Below are 19,810 nucleotides of genomic sequence, written 5' to 3' on the forward strand. Positions count from 1 at the left end.
TCAACCAAATTATAAAAAAATATTCTTGATTTGCATATTTTATGGAGGCTATTTTTGAACAGTTTCTTCAAAATAAATATCTTTGATAAAAAGCTGTATGTGAATGTGAGTGCATGAATATCTAATATATACTACTTGAAAATAATAAAACAACTGTAAATATCTGTACCCCAAACAAATAAAATTAAGCTCTTTAAAGGCTCATGGATATTGGAGAAAATCAGGCAACCATAGAGAAAATCATCTTTCACATTTTATTAACAGGACTGAAAATGTTTAACTCTTGCTGAGTTGCGATCACAATTTGTGATTAATTTAGGTTCCTGTGTACTGCAACTTAAAAAATGCTAATAGTTCTAACTCAAATTTTGGCATAGAATAAGAAGATTAAAGGAGAATCATAATCATTGTCTTCGCATATTTAATTTTTGGCAGGGGGGAGGGATAATACAGAGGAAAATACAGGAAGCAGAATTACAAATAGAAGATAACTATATATCTGAGAAGCACAATGAAGCCTTCATCTCAAAGCACCCAGATATCTGAAATAAACTTTAGTTTCCAAACATTGTTTTGAGTTCCCCTAAAAACCTTTGAGGGATGCTTATCAAATTAAGGACTTCGTTCTCAGTTACTTATTTCTGCAGTCTGGAAAATTTTTTTTAATAAAGGGAAGATGATGTTTAAGATCTTCTTTTAAGAAACTAATTAGAACCTGTCATAATTAAAATTAAGTAAACAAATAATTAAATTTAAGTAATAAATATGAGAAGTAGCCCAATAGCTTCACTGCTTCCAGCTCCCTTATTCCCTCCAATTTCATAGAATTTTGTTGATAAATGTAGCAAGCAGAAGATTGGATCTTTCTTACTGCTGATCTGAAAATTCATGAAAAACTTCACCTTTTATGCAATAAAACTACTGCCTATTTTCCCAGTGTGCAGATAAATTGGAAGAAAAATGGTGGGGGAAATTTCCTTTTTAAAGGCCTTTAAGCATTGTGGTCTCATTGAAATATAACATTGCCAATGTCTGGACCTGAAATACTATGAAAAAAATGAGAGACTTCCAGCTTATACAAAATAGAAAAAATTATCTTTTCAAGCAACAGAGAAAATTTGTTTTAAAGTGCTTGTTCTTTCCAACTTTGAAGGGAAGGAAAGAGAAGAACATATGTGGTGGGCAACATTTTATTTTTACAATTCTGTCTAGTCTGACATTGTCAAACTTTCATTTTATGACATAGCCTAATTCCTTTAGTAATTCTAGAATTCTAAATCAGAAGTCAATATACCTTCCTAGCTCTTTTTCAAAACAATTGGAAGAGAACCTAAAACCTATATACTGTAGCTATAGCTAACACATGTACAGTTGCATGCTGGTTGGCTCCCTAAAAACAGGTATTCATAACTGTATTTCAGAAATAGAAAAAATGAAGAGAACTATTCTCATCCACCAAGACTGAAGATTGTTTGGTGCAGCATCTTGTGTGAATTATTTCTTGCAAAATGTTCTTATTTTATGGACATGTAAGAAGTCCATGAAACCTCCCAATCTTGAAAAGTAAATGAATAATTCATTTCTATCTTTCTGTCTGCAATGGCAAACTTAGGTATGCCTTAGGGCAGGGGTGTCAAACTGCCAGCCTGCGGGCCGGATGCTTCATGGCGAAACTGTGCCCACTCCATTGCCAGCAATGGCAAAAAAGCCATGATATGTTGTGCCACGTCACGTGATGTTGCGAGTTCGACACCCCTGCCTTAGGGGGTTGTCCTCTCTGCTACATTTAAAATAGAGAGTTAATTCAGAAAGTTTCTAAGTCCATTTTTCATTAAATGGTGTTTCACGGCTTCCTGATAACTAAAAGGAAAAGATTCTGAGTTGGTCTACAAACCTCTCATTTCTGGGGATTTGTTAAGAGAAATACAGTAAATACAAATCTAATCCTCTAGTTCTATACAGCACTATCTATTAATGAAATAAATAGATTAAAATATACAGTATGGTTATCAATTGGAAGAACTGTAGACAACAATGAGTAGATGGACAAACTGTGGTATTTCTTAAAGGGACAATAACACTATCCATTTAAACTCATCAAAATTATTTTCACTCCCTACCCCCATCATATAATCCCAAGCTATTAAAGATTTTTCTGTTGGTGATCATGGGTTGCTAAGAATTCTGCATTAGAGATTCGAGGATTATTATTATTTTTGTTGCAAAACTCTATTTTTCCATGCTTGAGGGTGAACTATGGTTGTTGAACAACCAGGCTATGCCAAGTAGTTTAAATTTGTATTTCAGATATGCTCAAAGTGAAACTCAAGAAAACCCCTTTCATTTCTATGAAGAGGCAGTGCTTAATTCATTTCAGAGATAGATTTGATGAGGATGAGAAAAAGTTAGTACAAACAGAAAGCGGAAAGTGGTAATTACAACAGTACTAAAGAAACAGCAATAAACTTAAAGAACACCAAAACTATTTTATAAAAAGAAAGAACATATAATGCAATTAAAAACAATTCATTTAACTTTCCAGTGAGACTGAAGTCCCATTTTACAGAGTCCAGGCAACTGGTGGTTTCACACCTTTTCTCTTGAAAGCAAATGAAATCTTGAGAGGACAGACAGTAAATGACACTTTCAAGAAGAATCAAGAGGAGAAGCAGATCAAGAGAAACATCAAACAAGTGAAATCTGATTTGGATAGTAAAGAGGCTTCGAGATGATTGTAGAAGAATTAGGTGGGCTGTCATTTGCATTTGCCCTGTTTGGAACTTGGCATTCTAACTTCACATCCCTATCAACAGTAATGCCACTTCTGGGCACGTTTATACCTGCCTTTCCTTCTTTATTTTTTAATCTTTGGATTTTAGCTGTCCAGAAATATTAGGTCAATAGATGCCTGGCAGCTAAATTACATTGACAGTTCTTTCTGAGTCATTGATGGTCTCTTCTAGGATATCCAGTTTTTGGCAAATGTCTTTTCAAAGGTCTTGGGTTCTTATAGTCATGACATCAACAGTAGTGCACACACCTTTTATTTTTCATCCAGATTCCTTTAATGATCTTCTCTTAAAATATCATCCTCTTCTGCAGAATCCTGGTGTTGCTGCCTAAACAATTTCTCATATTTCGTGGGTATTTCATTCCCAAGGGATTGTAGATTTTCTAAGGGAAAATACTATTTGAAACATCAGCCTGGTTACCTCTAAGCATCTGTTTTCAATCTTCATTAAAGGTTTCTCAAAATTGAAAGTATCTCTTCTGAGTTCTGTCTTCTTTGCTTTTTAGTTCTGTAGTGCCATGTTTGTTATCCAACCCCATGAGTACTTCACCTTCTTCTGTGGATGAAGAAAAAGTCTTATCACCAAGTATGACATATGATAGGAAGACACAGCTGTTTGTTTCATGTATGGACCCCAGCCCCTTTAGCAAATGTCTGTAGATTCTCTGCTTGGTTGACCCCAGCATTCACAACCATATGATATTGCCTTCCAGTTGAATAAGTTTATCCTCCAGAGATGTTTTGATGCTTCGTGTATTATACTTCCCATTCCCCTAACCAACTACACAAAAATACCAAAATATATAGACTCTTTTAGAGCCACCCCATCCCAACTTTCTATTCTGCAGGTAGAGAATGAATATATGATGGCCTTACTACACAGATCAAATGATAAGTGAGCCAAATATTTCAGTTTCTTTTCATTGCTGCTCAGCTCTCCCAGCAAGGCCTTTTGTTTCTTTTTCATTTTGTCTGTAATCCATGCAGAGTCCCAACCGCCCCTCAGTACTTCAGTAATAGGACTGCATAACTCCAAGCCTGCTTGTGGCTTAGATTTAGGAAATTTCGTTACTCACACACAAAGAAAAGCAAGAGGAAAATGGGAACTTTTACCAAAAGAGTCCCTGAGAGTCCTAACTCTTAAGAAAAAAAATGTACAAGAATTATTGAGAGGGGAGTATTTAAGCAGTGAACAAATTAGGAAACTTCTAATTATTTTAATAATGTGACTGGGTTAATCCTTTGTCCACACAGATCATTCCTTTATCTTAGATACAGTATTTGGTATTCTGGGGTCCTGAAAACATGGCCCAAAATGTAAGGATGGATGATGGCAGATCAATATCTCTCATTAAAAGTCATATCCAAACTCCTAAGAAGTAATATACTGTACATATGTAATTTAAAATGGTTCACATATTGGGAATGGCTGAGAAGGAGAAATAACTCAAGGTAGCCTTCCCCAACTCTCTCCATACTGACTGGAGAAGTCTGTGCATTTGGAAGATGGCGAAATTGGAGAAGAAGAACTAAAGAAGAAAAATCCTCAGCAGTTCCTTTCTATGCCTGATTTCTGTTTGAAACTGTTCTCTCCTGTGATTGACAGGTGCTTTGGGGCAACAAATATTATGAACTGTTGCTATCTCTGATTTCACCAAATTTTTTTTAAGTTGACAAGCTTACTTTGCTGAGACTTGACTCTCACAGCCCGCTATTTTCTTCTCCATTTTTCCTTAGAGATTCAAAACTTATTAAACTCTTTTTTAAAGCCGCAGCAAAACTGGCACTGAATCAGGGAGGAGAAAGAAATGCACGCATGCAGCACAGGAAATGATGCTCTTGTTGTAGCCTATTCAACTATTTTACAAACAACATTTCCAGGAAAGAAATGATGAACTGAAAACAGCTTCACTGAGAGCAGAGCTGACAGCTGTGGCAGAATGAAGATCCAGAAAGTGGAACAGCTCTTCAGACTCCTCTCCAGACAAGGAAAGTACTTGGGATCATCCACAAGTGATCCAGACAGCTGTTCCTTCTGAGAAGATGACATCACAGTGATTTCTCGCAGTTTTAGAGCTCTGGGAAACAAGGGAATGCCATTTTTGACCAAACCATGGTCAGTGCCACTATGGACAGAGGATTCAAATCTCCTAATTAGTTTTGGAAATTGCTTGTTAACCAGTGGCGTAGCGTGGGTTGTCAGCACCCGGGGCAAGCACCCGGCCGCTGCACTGTCCCTCCCCCAGATAGTCCCTCGCTCTCTCTCCGCACCTCACCACACGCCTGGCACCCCCCCTCCACAGTGGGCGGCGACCCGGCGGCTCGGATCGGATTCGCACAGCCAGCACTGCAGTGAGAGAGTGAGTGAGCCAGGCAGGGGCAGAGAGCTGCGAGTGCGAGCGCGCCCCCCAGATGTTGCGCCCAGTGCGGCCGGCCCCCCTGCACCCCCCACACTACGCCACTGTTGTTAACTGCTTTTTAGATATTAGAAACATTTAGAATGACAGCTTTTTATAGCACCAGGTGAGTATCTGCCAGTCCTCAGCAGAAGACGTTTAAAACAGGTTTAAAGATATATTTTTAAAAATCTTTCTTTGGAATAAACAAAGAGTGATTATAATATTGATTTTAGAAAGTTACAAATGGACTAAGAGTCCAGATGAATTTGAAATAAGATATTGAAATTAATTATAACAATCCTTCACATGGGAAAATCTTCTTAAATATTACAGAATGGGACATTAGAGATTGGCTACCAGAAGAAACCAAAAGGAATTTTAAATTACAATTAAAGGATACAAATATTTAAATTTAACTTACTAATAGAAAATGGAGCAAAATACTTTAACATGGAACATACTGAGAAGTATTTGTGAAAATGGACCCAGAAGTCATTTTTAAGAGTGATGTATCTATAGATACATTCTGTTTAAAAGCTCCTATGGAAGAGGAGCAATTTTTATGAGATAAGACTGAGACTGATCTTAAAGTATATTTTAAAATGTCAGGCTACAAGAATGCTATGGAAAAAGATTCCATGCTTGACATACAAATGAAATTGGATGATGTTTTGATAATTTGCATTGCACTTGTGTCAGAAGTACTGAGGCTGAAAGCATTAGCCACTAACATCACTGTTGGCTGGGGGATGCCCAGTTGGAGGCTCCTTTCACGTCCTTGGCAAGAGATGGAGTGAACGACAGGAGCTTACCTGGTCCCACGGCAGCACTTGGGTCTCGAATGTGGGCTTGCTGCTTATGAACCCAGCATCCTAACTACATGAACCACTGTGTTCCCATTTTAAAAATTAAAAGGGATATGCAAATAACACCAAAAGAAGAACCCAGATAACTTTCCTATATCAGATATGCAAAAACACTTAAGGTTTTGAAGAAAAAGGAATATAAAGTTGGTTTATTTGATCAAATTTAAAATAGATATGTTCTTATCTGTAGTAACACTTAATGGATTTTTGCTAACCAGGACTGAACAAGGAGATTTTAATGATTTGTTTATAGATAAGAAATGAGATATGAGACGAAAAGTTCATTTATTGTGTTATAAAATAAATTACTAAAAGCTACTTCTATTTATACACTATATACCTATTTTCTTTTTCTTTTCTATTGTTATTTCTCTTTCATATTTTCTGCACTTTCTTTTATATTTTTATTCTTTTATTTTTTTGGTTTGTATTAGTGTTCATCTTTTTAACTGTAATACTTAATAAAATTAGTTTATTATTAGTTTATGTTATAAGCTACTCTTTAATTCCAATGCAATTATGTCCAGATCTACTCAAAAGAATGCTCTGAACAGAGGAAATAAGTATAAGACTGTAGCCGTCAAAACATATTTCTCTACTTTTATATATATGAAAAATAATACGGCAGCTGGAGGCTTTACTTAAGATAGTGTTCTTTCTCTCATAATTAACAGGAAGTTTAATGACAGAATAAGAACAGCTTTCATAAACAAATACCGGTGTGGAGATGTATCCCAGATAGTGCCCCTTATGAAAGTCAGATCCCAGCTAATACTGCTTTTCACAGTATTGAAACTTCTAAGGGGGCTACTTCACCTATCTCATTGTTCTCTCTAAGATACCAGGCACATTCTAGACATCATCTGAAAAATATTTTCCTATAAGACTTAGTGAAGGTTGGACCTGTGAGGCAGCATATTTGGCATCTTCAAAATATGTTATAGCTATGCCAGCAAATAACTGGCATAGCTACGTATAATCCTACAATGTGAAGGATAGCCCCATAAACTACTAACCAATGAAAAACATGTAATTATAATGAACATCAGGTGATTTAAAAAGTAATCTTTTTTAAAATGGAAATGAGATTATAAAAATATGAAGAAGACCAGCCTTCCCAGCTGTAGTCCAATGTATATGGAAGGCCCTTAAATAGGGAAAGAGCCAGAGATGGGGGTTGGAGGGGAGTAGGTAAAGACATTTTAGATGAAGCTAAACTTCAAAGTCTAATTCCACCAAAACAAAACTCAATAACAATAATCAGGTCCTGGACAGAAGCTACTTTAAGGCATCCTTAGTTGAGTATTTCAACTAAGTCATTGCTTAGTTCCAACTGGGTTATGAGTGTTGGCTTTACTAACTTTCAGGACTTCCTTTTGGGAAGTGACAAAAAACCAGGCAGTCTTTACAATGAATACTCAGAATGGTTACTTTTTAAACTAAGTTAAGGAAGAAAATTAGCAAGTTGAGTGAGGGCTATCAGAATTCATATAATGTTATAGTTTAGTTGGACCAGAAACAAGTAGATATTTGCTAATTACAATTCTGTTTTGAAAACTGAAAGGGAAGAATTCAGAAGCTAAGTATGAATTACAGCAATTATATTTTATTGGAAACAATTTGGCACTAAAGGTAATGCTATTATATTGACTCATTAATCAAATCTTTAAATATATGCTTCAAGAAAAGAGTAAGCATAAATAAAGGATTTTCATTTTGGGATTGCATCTCTATATTATGATAATATGTAACTGTCCACATAAGAAACAGGTTTTAATTTATTCTTAGATTCATATTAATGTTTCTCAATGGCAGAAATAAGAAACTGATACCAGAAAAGAATAACAAATTACCCAACCTGATTTTCAATATATTCATTTCAAGTTTCCTAAGATAAGCATCAGAGAGTGGACACATTTAATTGGGATAGTTTTTCAGGTTTTCTGAAAAGGATTTTCCTCTTATGTAAGGTCTACAATGCATCATGGAATTCAATTTTTCTGTAAAGGCTTTCTGTTCTCTATTTTAAAGTCCTTCCTTAATAAAATCTTCTCCCTCTCAACTTATTCCAAAATGGCAATCATCTTGTCAGGCATTGCTCCTTTTTTCCTTGTTTGTTTTAATACCTGAGTTAAACTTGAACCAAATGAGGTGTTAAGACTGAAAAACTTCACATTTATTGCAAATTTTAAAAATGTGTGGGAGAGGGGGTGGGACTCAAAACTGAAATTACATGACAGAACAATGTTCAGCTTTTTCTGTCCCCCCAGTCCCCCTTGAGATCCTAATAATTATTCAACTGCTACAATTGGAGGCTTCCATTAACATTAGTGGAAGGTAGCAAGTTAAAGGTTTATTAACCCAAGATAAGCAAACAAATAAAGACTCTAACAGACCTCCCTTCTGTTGCTGAGAAATACATAATAACAAATTATATACTTTGTGATGTATATATGTAAGTTTTATATTAAGACTTCACCCTGAAGCCATGAAATATTCTTAGTAATATTTCAGAGAGATTAAACACTGTGAGTGATCTTTATTCTTTTCTGCAATCTTTAGTTCCCATGGAGTTCACTGAACTGTCAGTTGTCTACTGATTTGTCTATACCACAGGTCTGAAACCTGCGGCTCCGGAGCCGCATGCAGCTCTTTCAGCCGTCTCCTGCGGCTCCCAGTCCTCTGCCATGTGCAGTCCAAAAAAAAAAAAGTGGGACTAAAAAAGTTCAACCAATCAATTCAAAAATGCAGGGTAGGTGCGTATCTCGCCTTGGCTCCACTCTTCAGTCAAACCCTGTTCTGTGCATGTACGCATGTACGCCCATGCGCACACATTTTTTGCAGCTCCCAGTTTTTCCTTTTGTGAGGGAACCGGTTCTGAGTGGCTCTTTCACTGTTTCAGGTTGCTGACCCCTGGTCTATACAATCCAGGCTCAGCTTGACCTAAACAGACATGAGCTGCAACCCCCCAAAACTATTGAACAGATCTCATACATATAACAGGTAAGAGATACAATCTATCATGGCTGCAGTCAGGGAGATCTGGGGAAAATATATTTCACAAACCCAAATAAAAATACCCTGAATACCAAATGAAGCCCATTGTCAATTTATTACTTATCAGTAGTATCTCAGATGTTTTTGGAGCTTAAGTCCACAGTCAAGAGGCAGCATTTCTTAAACCCAACAGTTTCAAGACTCATGCATATGAATAGAAATCACTTATTTTTTAAATTTGTATTCAATAAAGTGGCTCATTATTTTTAAAACTATAATAATATTTTTATTTCTAAAGATGATAAAATAAGTTGTTAACTCATAACTAACACGAGTTGAGTTGTAGCATTTCCGAATTCAGACTAAATGCACAATCAGGTATGGGAATTAGTACCCAGGGTTACCCTAAATGATATGACTTTGATCACAGTTATTTTTTTATTTACAAGAGCAAGGAAAATGCAATTTAGTACAGTGAGATATACTTCACCAATAAGAAACAAATATGGCAAATTGAATTCATGTCCTATTCCACAAGTAGTTGTTGTACCCCTGTAAACAATCCAATATTTTTAGTACCCCCTGGTCTTCAATTTTATATCAACATAATTGACACCACTTTGTGTCAACAGAGTGATGAGACAGCATGAAGGCCATTAGTTGATTAATGTAAAGAAAAAAGAAGAAGCTGAATTAATAAAAGCTGTAGCCAAGAATTGGACCCCTGTTAGAGAGTGGGTAACCAGTCAGAAGGAGAGAAGAAAAGAGTTGTAATCCATCTGAACAACAGCTGTTACCTTCCATCCTTTGGTGGTTATGGTGGCCCCATTGGGCCACATGTCTGTGGTTGGCACAGGTTGGTCACAACGAAACTTAGGAATAAATGAAGAGCTTCTCTGAAATACCTGAGGAAGTCAGAACATGGAAGGTGGTTGTTTTTTACATACAGAAAACAAAGTAATGTGGATTGCTAATTCTGTTTCAAGGAATACTTATCAAATTAAACCTAAAATGGAACTTTGAAGAGAAGAATTCCAAACCTGAGAACGAGAATGAGTAAAAATTGCCCATTTCATCTATTTCAATGTAGCTATTTAAAGTATATCTGTAGTCAGAGTTTACAAGACATATAATAACTTATGAGGACTTCATTATGAACTTAAAAACATTTATGCATGACCTTTAAAAAGGAAATACAGCAATAAACAATGGCAGATATCCTTTTTATATTATGGAAATTGGTGAATAACATCTATAGCTGAAATTCTCTTAGGTTAATGCTCAAATTCTTACAAAGGTATTAGCCCATCCTTTAAATATTGATTTTAAAATAATGTTTGAGTAGACATGGCAAAAAGTTTATTTCAGGCCTCTTTCAGCATTCAACAAATCTATACTTTTGGCTATTCTACATTTCTTATTTATATCCAGTAAAAATGTTCATTAATTCTAAAACTCTTTCAAAAGCCGTTAATATTAGTGGATCTGAATTATTATTATTATTATTATTATTATTATTATTATTATTATTATTATTATTATTATTATTATTATTATTTATTGATCATTACACTGTCAGCCAGATGTTCAGACTGGATTTGGCATTTTTGTCTACCTATCAAGTCCCTACCAAGGATCTGGGATAGGCAGATGTGGATGTGTGGTGGTATTATAGATATCGTCGCAGGATGGAAGCAGTTCCTAGTAAGGCCGCCTTTTGCAATTGACTAATGGTGAATTTGTCAATGCCAGTGGTGTTCAAGTGGTGCTCCAGTTGTTTTGGGATTGCACCCAAAGCACCTATTACTATTGGTACTACCCTTGCTTGCCTTTGTCACAGTCTTTCTTCTATTATTATTATTATTATTATTATTATTATTATTATTATTATTAATTATTGGTATTGTTATATCAATAATATTAATTTCAACAAGTATTACTACAAATGGCCTATCTAAAATTAAGTCAGATGCTTCTAGAAAATTCTTAGACAAGAAACAGAGATAAATGTATTCCTTTGTATGATCCCATATCTTACATTCAGAAAATACACTATTTTTGTACATAGAAAAATTCCACTCATTCATCTCTACCAAGGCCTATCAAAGATCCACCTACTATGAATATTACTAACACTTTCTTTAAAAAAATCCTCTAAGATTTGACACAATCTCCTTTTTTTGTTTCATTTATTCATAGAGCTGAAGATAAATTTCCCTGATTTATCCTTGCTTTCATCATTCTTCTTATTTCTTATTGTTAAATTTTATGCCATGGAATCCTGAATTTTGTCATTATTCTGCAAAAGCACCTTGTAAACAATGCATCATGTGATATATATATTGACAAAAGAACAGCTAGTGCTAATGGTCACATGTAGCTAATAGATTAAACACAGAAGGTATTCAGAATCATCTAAGCAGAATACTTTCTATTATTCAGATAAGCACAAAACTGAACTATTTTTTGCATTCTGTTTTTAGACTCAGATTTATGTTGCTGTACATTATCTCTATTTCAATGTTGCATTTCAAGTCAATCATATAACAACGACCACCTGAAAAAATCTTAGATCTTATAAATCTTGGATTTTATAATTCTTATAATTAAACTCTTTGGTAAAATATAATATTGTCTACCCAAATTTCACAACTGGATCTGTAACCTGCAGGGCCACCTATGTGAACATAAACTAATAAATATTTGATTTTCAAAAATTCTTTCCAACATAACTACAGTGTTCTTCCTTCTTGGTACAGAATGTGGTTTTGCCTTTATTGTAGGGTAGGGATGGGGGTGAAGGTGGGAGGTAGATTATTTCCTGATTTCTCATTCTTTGCTAAATTATAACCTATGACAGATACATAATTTTTAAATGAAGTGAACAGCATTATCTGACAATAACTTACATATATTTGTTAAATACTCCCTTCCCTGAATGCATCACTACTGGATGGCAAAGATTTCATTAAGCAGATGACACAGGAGATACTGTGGAATTTATTTTATTGGGACTAGGTTATATAACTGTAGTGGATCCTGGATAAGCATTTGTTCAAATTTGTATTTTTTGCATATATTTTTATAAAAAAGTAATGGTTAGTTAGAAAAGGAAGTTAAACAACCACTAACCCATCATATACATCCACTGAATATTTTAGGTCTATGGATTTGATAAATATGGTTCCAGTAAGCTTTGTGCTTCTGAAATAGAACTATTAATATTGTACCAAATATCTCTTCTGTGAAAGGAGAACAAATTCAGTAAACTATTGAGTTTCAGCTTGAAAAAAAACTATGCACCAACATAATACAGTGTTCGTTAATATCACACTCTAGAGCATCATCCTTAAAATATTGTTCTGAATTATACAGTTCTATCAATAAAGAGAGTTTTTTCCCTATATGATGTAAGGTACCTATTGCAAATTAACATCACTGTCTGCCCTTTCACTTCAAAAAATTGCCTGCAAGTAAATCTATGAAATTGGGAAAACTTTCAGGACCTGCAGGTTTGCAATTGTATGGCTCAAAAAGTGTTTCAAGTTATGATGTTTTATTTTATTCTTAACTCTGAAAGAAAATACTAGTATTTTTATATGTTCTAAACAATTTATATATTGGATGATTATATTATATTATATTATATTATATTATATTATATTATATTATATTATATTATATTATATTATATTATATTATATTATATTATATTATATTATATTATACTATACTATACTATACTATACTATACTATACTATACTATACTATACTATATTATATTATATTATATATTATGATCTGTAGTAATGAATTTCTGATATGTGCTGCTTGTCAACATCTGGATTAATTGTTTTAGTTAAAAAAGGAAGGAAGAGTTCATTCAATAGTTTAATAATTTGTTTAAAATTCTTTTGTTTATGATATATTTTCCAGACATTCTCATCTTCTAAAATTTATCTTAAAATAACTATATTAGTTGCATGTGTGCAATTTTGTTAATTTGATTGAATGATGTAGTATATAAATAAATTTGAGTTCTATAAAATCTTTTATAAATATTTATATTTACATTATGAAATTATAAAAAAATCTACACAATGCTTGTTGAGAGGCATTCTCAAACTAGTTCAGAGGATTTATATAAAATTGAGTTTTTGACAACAGAGATACAATTGAAAATATCAGTAATTGTCTTCAGTTATATACTCTAGTCAACTATATTAGTATATAAACTGGCTTTAGATTGATAATGGAAAAATCAGCAAGGTATTCATTGCTTGATCAATATGGACTCTTTATTGAAACTTTTCCTAACCTGATGTCCTCCAGATGTATTGGAAATCCAGTCTTATTTTTACTAATTCTATACAGTCACTGCCGTGGGGGAGTTGAAGAGCAACATACTGTAAGGCAGGGGTCCACAACCCCCCCCAGGCTGCAGCCCACTTCTGGGCTGTGGTCTGTTCGAAACCGGGCTGTGGGAGAGATGGGCAAGCATGTGTGCATGAAGCTACACTCGTGTGAACAGAAGGTGCTTACGCTTGCATGAGTGGAACTTTATACACAAATGCAAGAGCCCTCTGTTCAAACACCCTCCTCTTGCATGAGTAAATTTTTGCACGTGAGCACAAGAGACTGCTGCTAGCATGCGAAACTCCACTTGTGTCTCCACAAATGGAGCTGTGCGTGCACACACGTGCCTACCACTCACACACAGCCCTGCACTGGGTCACCTAGTTGCAAAGTTGGAGATCGCTGCTTTAAGGCAGCAGGCTGAGAAAGCCTGTCTTCTTGTATAATGATATCATAACAGAGTTATATAATGTTTTACAACATATGTCAATGGTGAAATATATCAGTCAATCAGTCAATTTATTACAGTCTTGGACCAGCACAAGCAATGTATTCATGAGTGTCTGTAAGTACACATAAACCTATCTGTATTAATAAATGAATTAATAAAACTTAGTTGAGATATTTGATAATAATATGGAAAATGTAGTTGTAAGAATGAACAAATATTTGAAACTGCAGGAGAAAAATACTAGAGGGGGCAATTTGGAAGATTAAAATAAAACCCACATGAATTAAAATAAAACCCTCTTCTGCATCTGTATTCCAAATCAATAAATTGTAGTTACAGAGAATTTGCGTTAATATAATGTGCAAACCAGACCACACGCTAGCAAGCCACATGTCGTGAACTGGCTCTTATTATCCAGTTCTTATTGCCTAGTGACACAAATATAGGCAGATTCAATAAACACATGAAATATTGCTACAATAGCAACTTAAATAAATAATAAAATAATAACAAGATAATAACCAGATAATTGCTAAATAGAGGTTGTTTTGTTCCAAAGTATGAAGATTTGGGAGTCTTGTACGTGGTCAAAGATTCAACCGTTAAAGAGTAGAATCTCTAGCAATCAGACTATATTTAGTTGACGCATACATATTTGCTGAGATTAAGTCATAAAGTTATCAGCATAATGAATTTCTCCTGTGCAGATTTCCAGACTGGTGAGATTTTTCTCTGAATTTGTTGAAGTCTTAAAATTGTTTCTTGGCAAAACTCTAGAACTTCAGACATTACTTTTAGTCCCATGCCCTTCCCATCCTACCTCAAGTTCAGCAATGATCCTATCCTCCTCATCGTCATCTTTGATGGCAGAAGCAATGATGGGCGGTGTTGAAGCAGGCCTGGCAACCTCCGACACGGTTCTTCTCAGTTTCACTTGAGGCTTCTGGGACTCCAGCTCTTCTGATTCAGCTTTCTGGTATCATAAAAGCAAAAGGAAAAATGGTTAAATGGAAGGATAAGAGAAAAAGCTAAGCCACTGGATCCTCTTTGGTTTTACTGTTCTGTATTCCTTCATTAGGAAAAAGGTCTTTGTACCTTCATGAAGCCAGATTCTTTTTTGCTGGTAATGATCACTTCTCCTGTGCGTGTAGTTGTAAGCCCATGAGAGGATGGGAAACTTCGCCGTGGTGGGGGAGGAGGGGGAGACTTGGAGGGTTTCTCTGTACGATATCTTGGCACCGTCAGCTCATCTACAACGATAATGTTGTTAGTATGAATTGTGCAGGATATATACCATAGCTAATAGTTAGTCAGACCATTTTTTAAATGAACAACTTAAAACTAAGGAGAGAAACTTTGAAGGTGGCAATTTGGAACATTTTTAAAAAATGAGGAAAGGATACATTCTCTTTCTCTTAAGTTTCCCTCTAATTTCCCCTTAGTTTTTGAGAGGTAGAGGAATATGCAATCCCTCCCTGCAAAAAAAATTAAAATAAATCCTTTCCTTAAATCCCAAATAACTAAACCATCTATATGGATTTATTTTCTGACAAATTACCTGAAACTGCCAATGTTATAACAATGATACTAGAACATGAGATAAATCAGCTCAGGTTACACTTTCCTCATAATTAAATCTGCAACGTGTTTTCCTGCTGCTGGTAAATAAAGTACTGGTTGAAGATAAACTATTTCTCAAAGGACTTTCTAAGTTTTTCCTCAGGTATTATAAGATAGGCCCTCACACATCCTGACCTATGTTTTGTAAATGGTTTGTTAGTACGTAAACCTTAATTCAATTTTCTACAATTGTTCTCTATGCTGAATTTCCCATATTGTCCCTAAAACAATGAGCAGAAAAGCATGTGTGTTTCTTGTAATTTTCCACTGTTTGTCTCCATCTCTGTTTCGGTTGTGATTTGGTTTCCATTTTAAATAACACATTATTTTTTCAGTAGTAGGTATGTGAAAAAGCAAGACTGGAGCATGAGGTCAAGGAACTATTTCTTTCCTCTAGAAAATATGCTTCCACTGGAGTGATTTTCATTAGGATGGCAGTCCAGGAAGCCACAAGTCAAAACTCTCTCCTCATGTGTCACAATCCTGCTTTTTTTTTTACTTTTAATTTTATTTATATACCGCCCTTCTCCCGAAGGACTCAGGGCGGTGAACAGGGCAGAGATATAAAAAATACAAAAATACAAAAGTTAAAAAATATTAAACATATTCCCAAGCTAAAAACAGTAAATATATATATTAAAAATGACAATAAAAAACCCAACCCATCCCCCATCAGGCCAAGCCGGCTTGTTCAAATAAATGTGTCTTCAGCTCGCGACGGAAGGAGCGAAGGTAGGGCGCCATCCGGAGCTCAACCGGCAACCAATTCCATAGTTCCGGGGTGCCCACAGAGAAGGCCCTCCCCCTGGGGGCCACCAACCGACATTCTCTGATTGGTGGCACCCTGAGGAGGCCCTCTGTGTGGGAGCGTACAGGGCGGAGGGAAGTTGATGCCGGCAGCAGGTGCTCCCTAAGGTACTCCGGCCCCATGCCATGTAGGGCCTTAAACACCATTACCAGTACCTTGAATCTCACCCGGAAGACAACTGGTAACCAATGCAGCTCACGGAGCAGAGGTGTAACATGGGAGTATCGGGAGACTCCCAACACAACTCTCGCTGCTGCATTTTGTACCAGTTGGAGCCTCCGGGTGGTCCTCAAGGGCAGCCCCATGTAGAGAGCATTGCAGTAGTCCAGACGAGAGGTTACGAGCGCATGAGTACATAGGGCATCCCGGTCTAGATAGGGCCACAACTGGCGGACCAGGCGAACCTGGGCGAAGGCCCCCCTAGTCACGGCCACCATGTGATCTTCCAAAGTAAGCCGTGAATCTAGGAGGACTCCCAAGTTGCGAGCCCTATCTACGGGGGGTAATAGTTCACCCCCCATGGAAAGAGATGGAATATTCTGAATATCCCGGGATGCCGGTATGCACAGCCACTCAGTCTTGTCGGGGTTGAGTTGAAGTCTGTTCCTCCCCTTACAATTTGATCCTCTCCTTACAATTTTGTGCCTGCCTTACCTGATCCCCGGCGACCATTGGGGTCCATTTTGGTTGTGGTCTTTTGTGCATGCTGGGGTTTGGTAGGTTTGTGCTCCGGGGTGGAGGCAACACTTCCACTGCCACCACTGCTGGAAGACTGCTTGTGCTTGGCTGCAAACTCCAAATCAGGGATGGCTTTCATCAGCTCAGCTTGGGTCTCTTCCAGAAGCCGGTTAATATCTTTAGCACTGTATTGAGTCAAGGCTGCACGTTTTTCCTCCCAGTCTCGTTCTGCAGCCTGTAAAGTAGGCTTGTATTAACTACAATGAGGCTTCTCTACAATACTGTGCAGTAGGGATCTATATTATGTGGCCCATTCCATAGACAAATTCTGCATTGCCAAGAAGTGCTGAGGGTGGGTGGGTGATAAAATAGGACAATGAATAAGGAACGGTGTGTTTTTTTTTTTAAAAAAGAAGCGACAGGAAAGAAAAGTTCTACTTTCCATTCTTGCTATTCAGCAGTTATCAAGGTCAATCTATCCACTGATATGACTGCTTTGACTCTCAACCCAACTTACATCATACTGTGCTTGTGACAGTACAATTTCTAATAGTGATTGGCTGGAATGGATTTTTTGCATACTGCCTTACTTGCCAGGGAACAATATAACAGAGTGTTTGCAATCCTGAATTTGTGAACGAAAATTCAATTGTAAGTTTGATTGGAATGAAAAATTATCTTGGGTAGTAAGAACAGAGGAAGCTTATTTATTAACCAAACTGGAAACTGGGAAATGCTATCCTAAGTTAGGGAATTAAAATCATCGTGACATTGGAATATTTCAGGAAAATTGCTGACACATACGTATCAATTGAGCTGGAAAAATGTTAGCTGGAGAAATATTTAAGACTCTCTCTTCTTTCTACTTATGCATTCCAAACATCCTACTCACAATGAGGAAAAAATCATTGAGTTGGTACAAAAAGGGCCAATGATGATGATGATGACCAGGCATATTTCAGTCCATGATGAGAACAGATTGAAATAGAGCTGATTATTGTGAAGTTTACAGAATGATATGTTCCTGCATTATTATTTATTGTATATGAAGTTAATTCTGGAAAAATACTTTTATAGTTCCTATGAAGCTGGTGGGGAGGGGGAGTTGCCTGCAAAAACTGCTGTTTGATTCAGCCTCTAGGAATTATGGAAGAACATAAGTTTCTTTGCAAAGAGTTTTTAAAACTGAGCCAGTGAAGTCCATCAAGCTTGGGATACACAATTCTTCTATGCATATACACATATATACACTATATATGTACATATGGAATGCATAACCTTATGCAGTGTGTGTCCCAATTTTGTGATTTTAATGTATAATTTTTCTGTTTCTTAATATTGCAGTTTTAGATGGAAGGAGGAATGAAAAATAGATATTTGTCTGACTCTGCAGTAAAAATCTACAAGGAAGAAAGAGAAGGTGGAAAAACTTGGGGTTAAGAAGGTGGAAATTTTGCCAGTGGTTGTAAACCATTTGCTGCTGGAACAGCTTTACTCAACTGGTGCTTTCCATGGTTCCAGTTGCAGTTTTCATTATTCCTTCCTTTACACATCCAAATATTTTGGGCTGGTTTTGGAAATCCAGATCTGTCTAAGGCAGGGCTTTTCAACCTTTTCACCCATTGTACCATTTTTAGGATATGGCAACATCCGAGTATAACCAGTCACCTAGCAAAGTGTCAAAAACGTGATGACCCCCCCCAAAAAAAGGAAAAAAGTGATGAAGTACAGATAGTCCTCAACTTACAACAGTTCGCTTAGTGACTGTTCAAAGTTACAATGGCACTGAAAAAAGTGCCCCCCAAGCCACAGCCGAGCAAGACACCTGCCTGCATGCCCGGTGGCACTCATCCTCCTGTCTGAGGTTTTCATTGTTGTGAGCATTTCTGTTGAGGATTGGCAGCAGGGGTGGGGTGGGGGTAGGTTTTTATTCCCCCTGTCTGCTGGGTGGTTGCAACAGGTTTTAATCACTTCACATGACCCGGGACACTGTGACCATCATAAATATGAATCAGTTGCCAAGTATCTGAATGTAAATCACAAGACCCTGGAGATGCTGCAACATTCCAGCTGATTGGCGCTTCTTCTGGGCTCAGCGGAAGCACCAGGATCAGCGCCAAGCTCCAGCTGGAGACTGGTGCTTATCCTGGCGCTTTCGCTGAGCCCTGACAGCCCTGCAACTCCAGCCATCTCTCGCTCAGGCTTCTGCGGTGCTGCCACCGGTTCAGCTCATTCCCCTCCCCTGCTACCTTTCTAGGATGGTCGCATACCACCTGCCAGGTGCCAATGTACCCGTACCATTGGTTGAAAAGCCCTCGTCTAAGGGCTATCTATTGTCAAAGGACAATGCAAATTTAACAACAATGCAAATTCAGGAAATTCTTTTTTGTGCTGAAACAATATATAAATTGCACTCACCTCAACGGACACTGATCTGTCCATACTTTTTTTGCTGGGAGTCTCAGAGCCTGTTTGGGGCTTGGCAACAATCATTTCAGAGCCCCGGGATGGATTGCTACTTTTGGATGTGTGGCTCTGCCCTTGGCTTTGTCCAAAGCTGATTGTGCCTAGGCTATCAGTGGAAGAAGTTAGGTCATGGAGGTTCGTCGGAGGGCTGGTGGGAAGCTCAAAATCCAGACTTCTGCTGAAGTCACTTTCCAGCTCTACCTTCTTTGGAGATTGGCTGAGAAGGTTACTGGAGGAATCCCAGACCCCTTCATCAACTTGCCTACCAGGAAAAGGGCAAGAAGTGTTAAAAGTAGGTTAGGAATTTCAGAAAGAAGCTTTAAGGTACAGCAATATACTAAAATGGCTCTTCTCATGTATTGTAGTTTGTCTGCCTG

General features: G+C 36.8%; 1 protein-coding gene across 1 annotated transcript in view; it reads right to left on the bottom strand.

Moving 5' to 3' along the window:
* Positions 1-19,810, bottom strand: part of SRCIN1 (SRC kinase signaling inhibitor 1) — a gene marked incomplete at its 3' end in the record, with an annotated part of 155,513 nt that overhangs the window by 9,536 nt on the left and 126,167 nt on the right. The window contains exons 13-16 of the mRNA XM_083377328.1: positions 19,386-19,695; positions 16,944-17,202; positions 14,957-15,111; positions 14,682-14,834 (exon numbers count right to left, since the gene is read on the bottom strand). Of these exons, the coding sequence (XP_083233454.1) occupies positions 14,682-14,834; positions 14,957-15,111; positions 16,944-17,202; positions 19,386-19,695 (877 nt within the window). The remainder of the gene's footprint in view (positions 1-14,681; positions 14,835-14,956; positions 15,112-16,943; positions 17,203-19,385; positions 19,696-19,810) is intronic.

Source organism: Vipera ursinii, assembly GCF_947247035.1.
Source record: "Vipera ursinii genome assembly, chromosome: Z".
Classification (NCBI taxonomy): Eukaryota; Metazoa; Chordata; class Lepidosauria; order Squamata; family Viperidae; genus Vipera; species Vipera ursinii.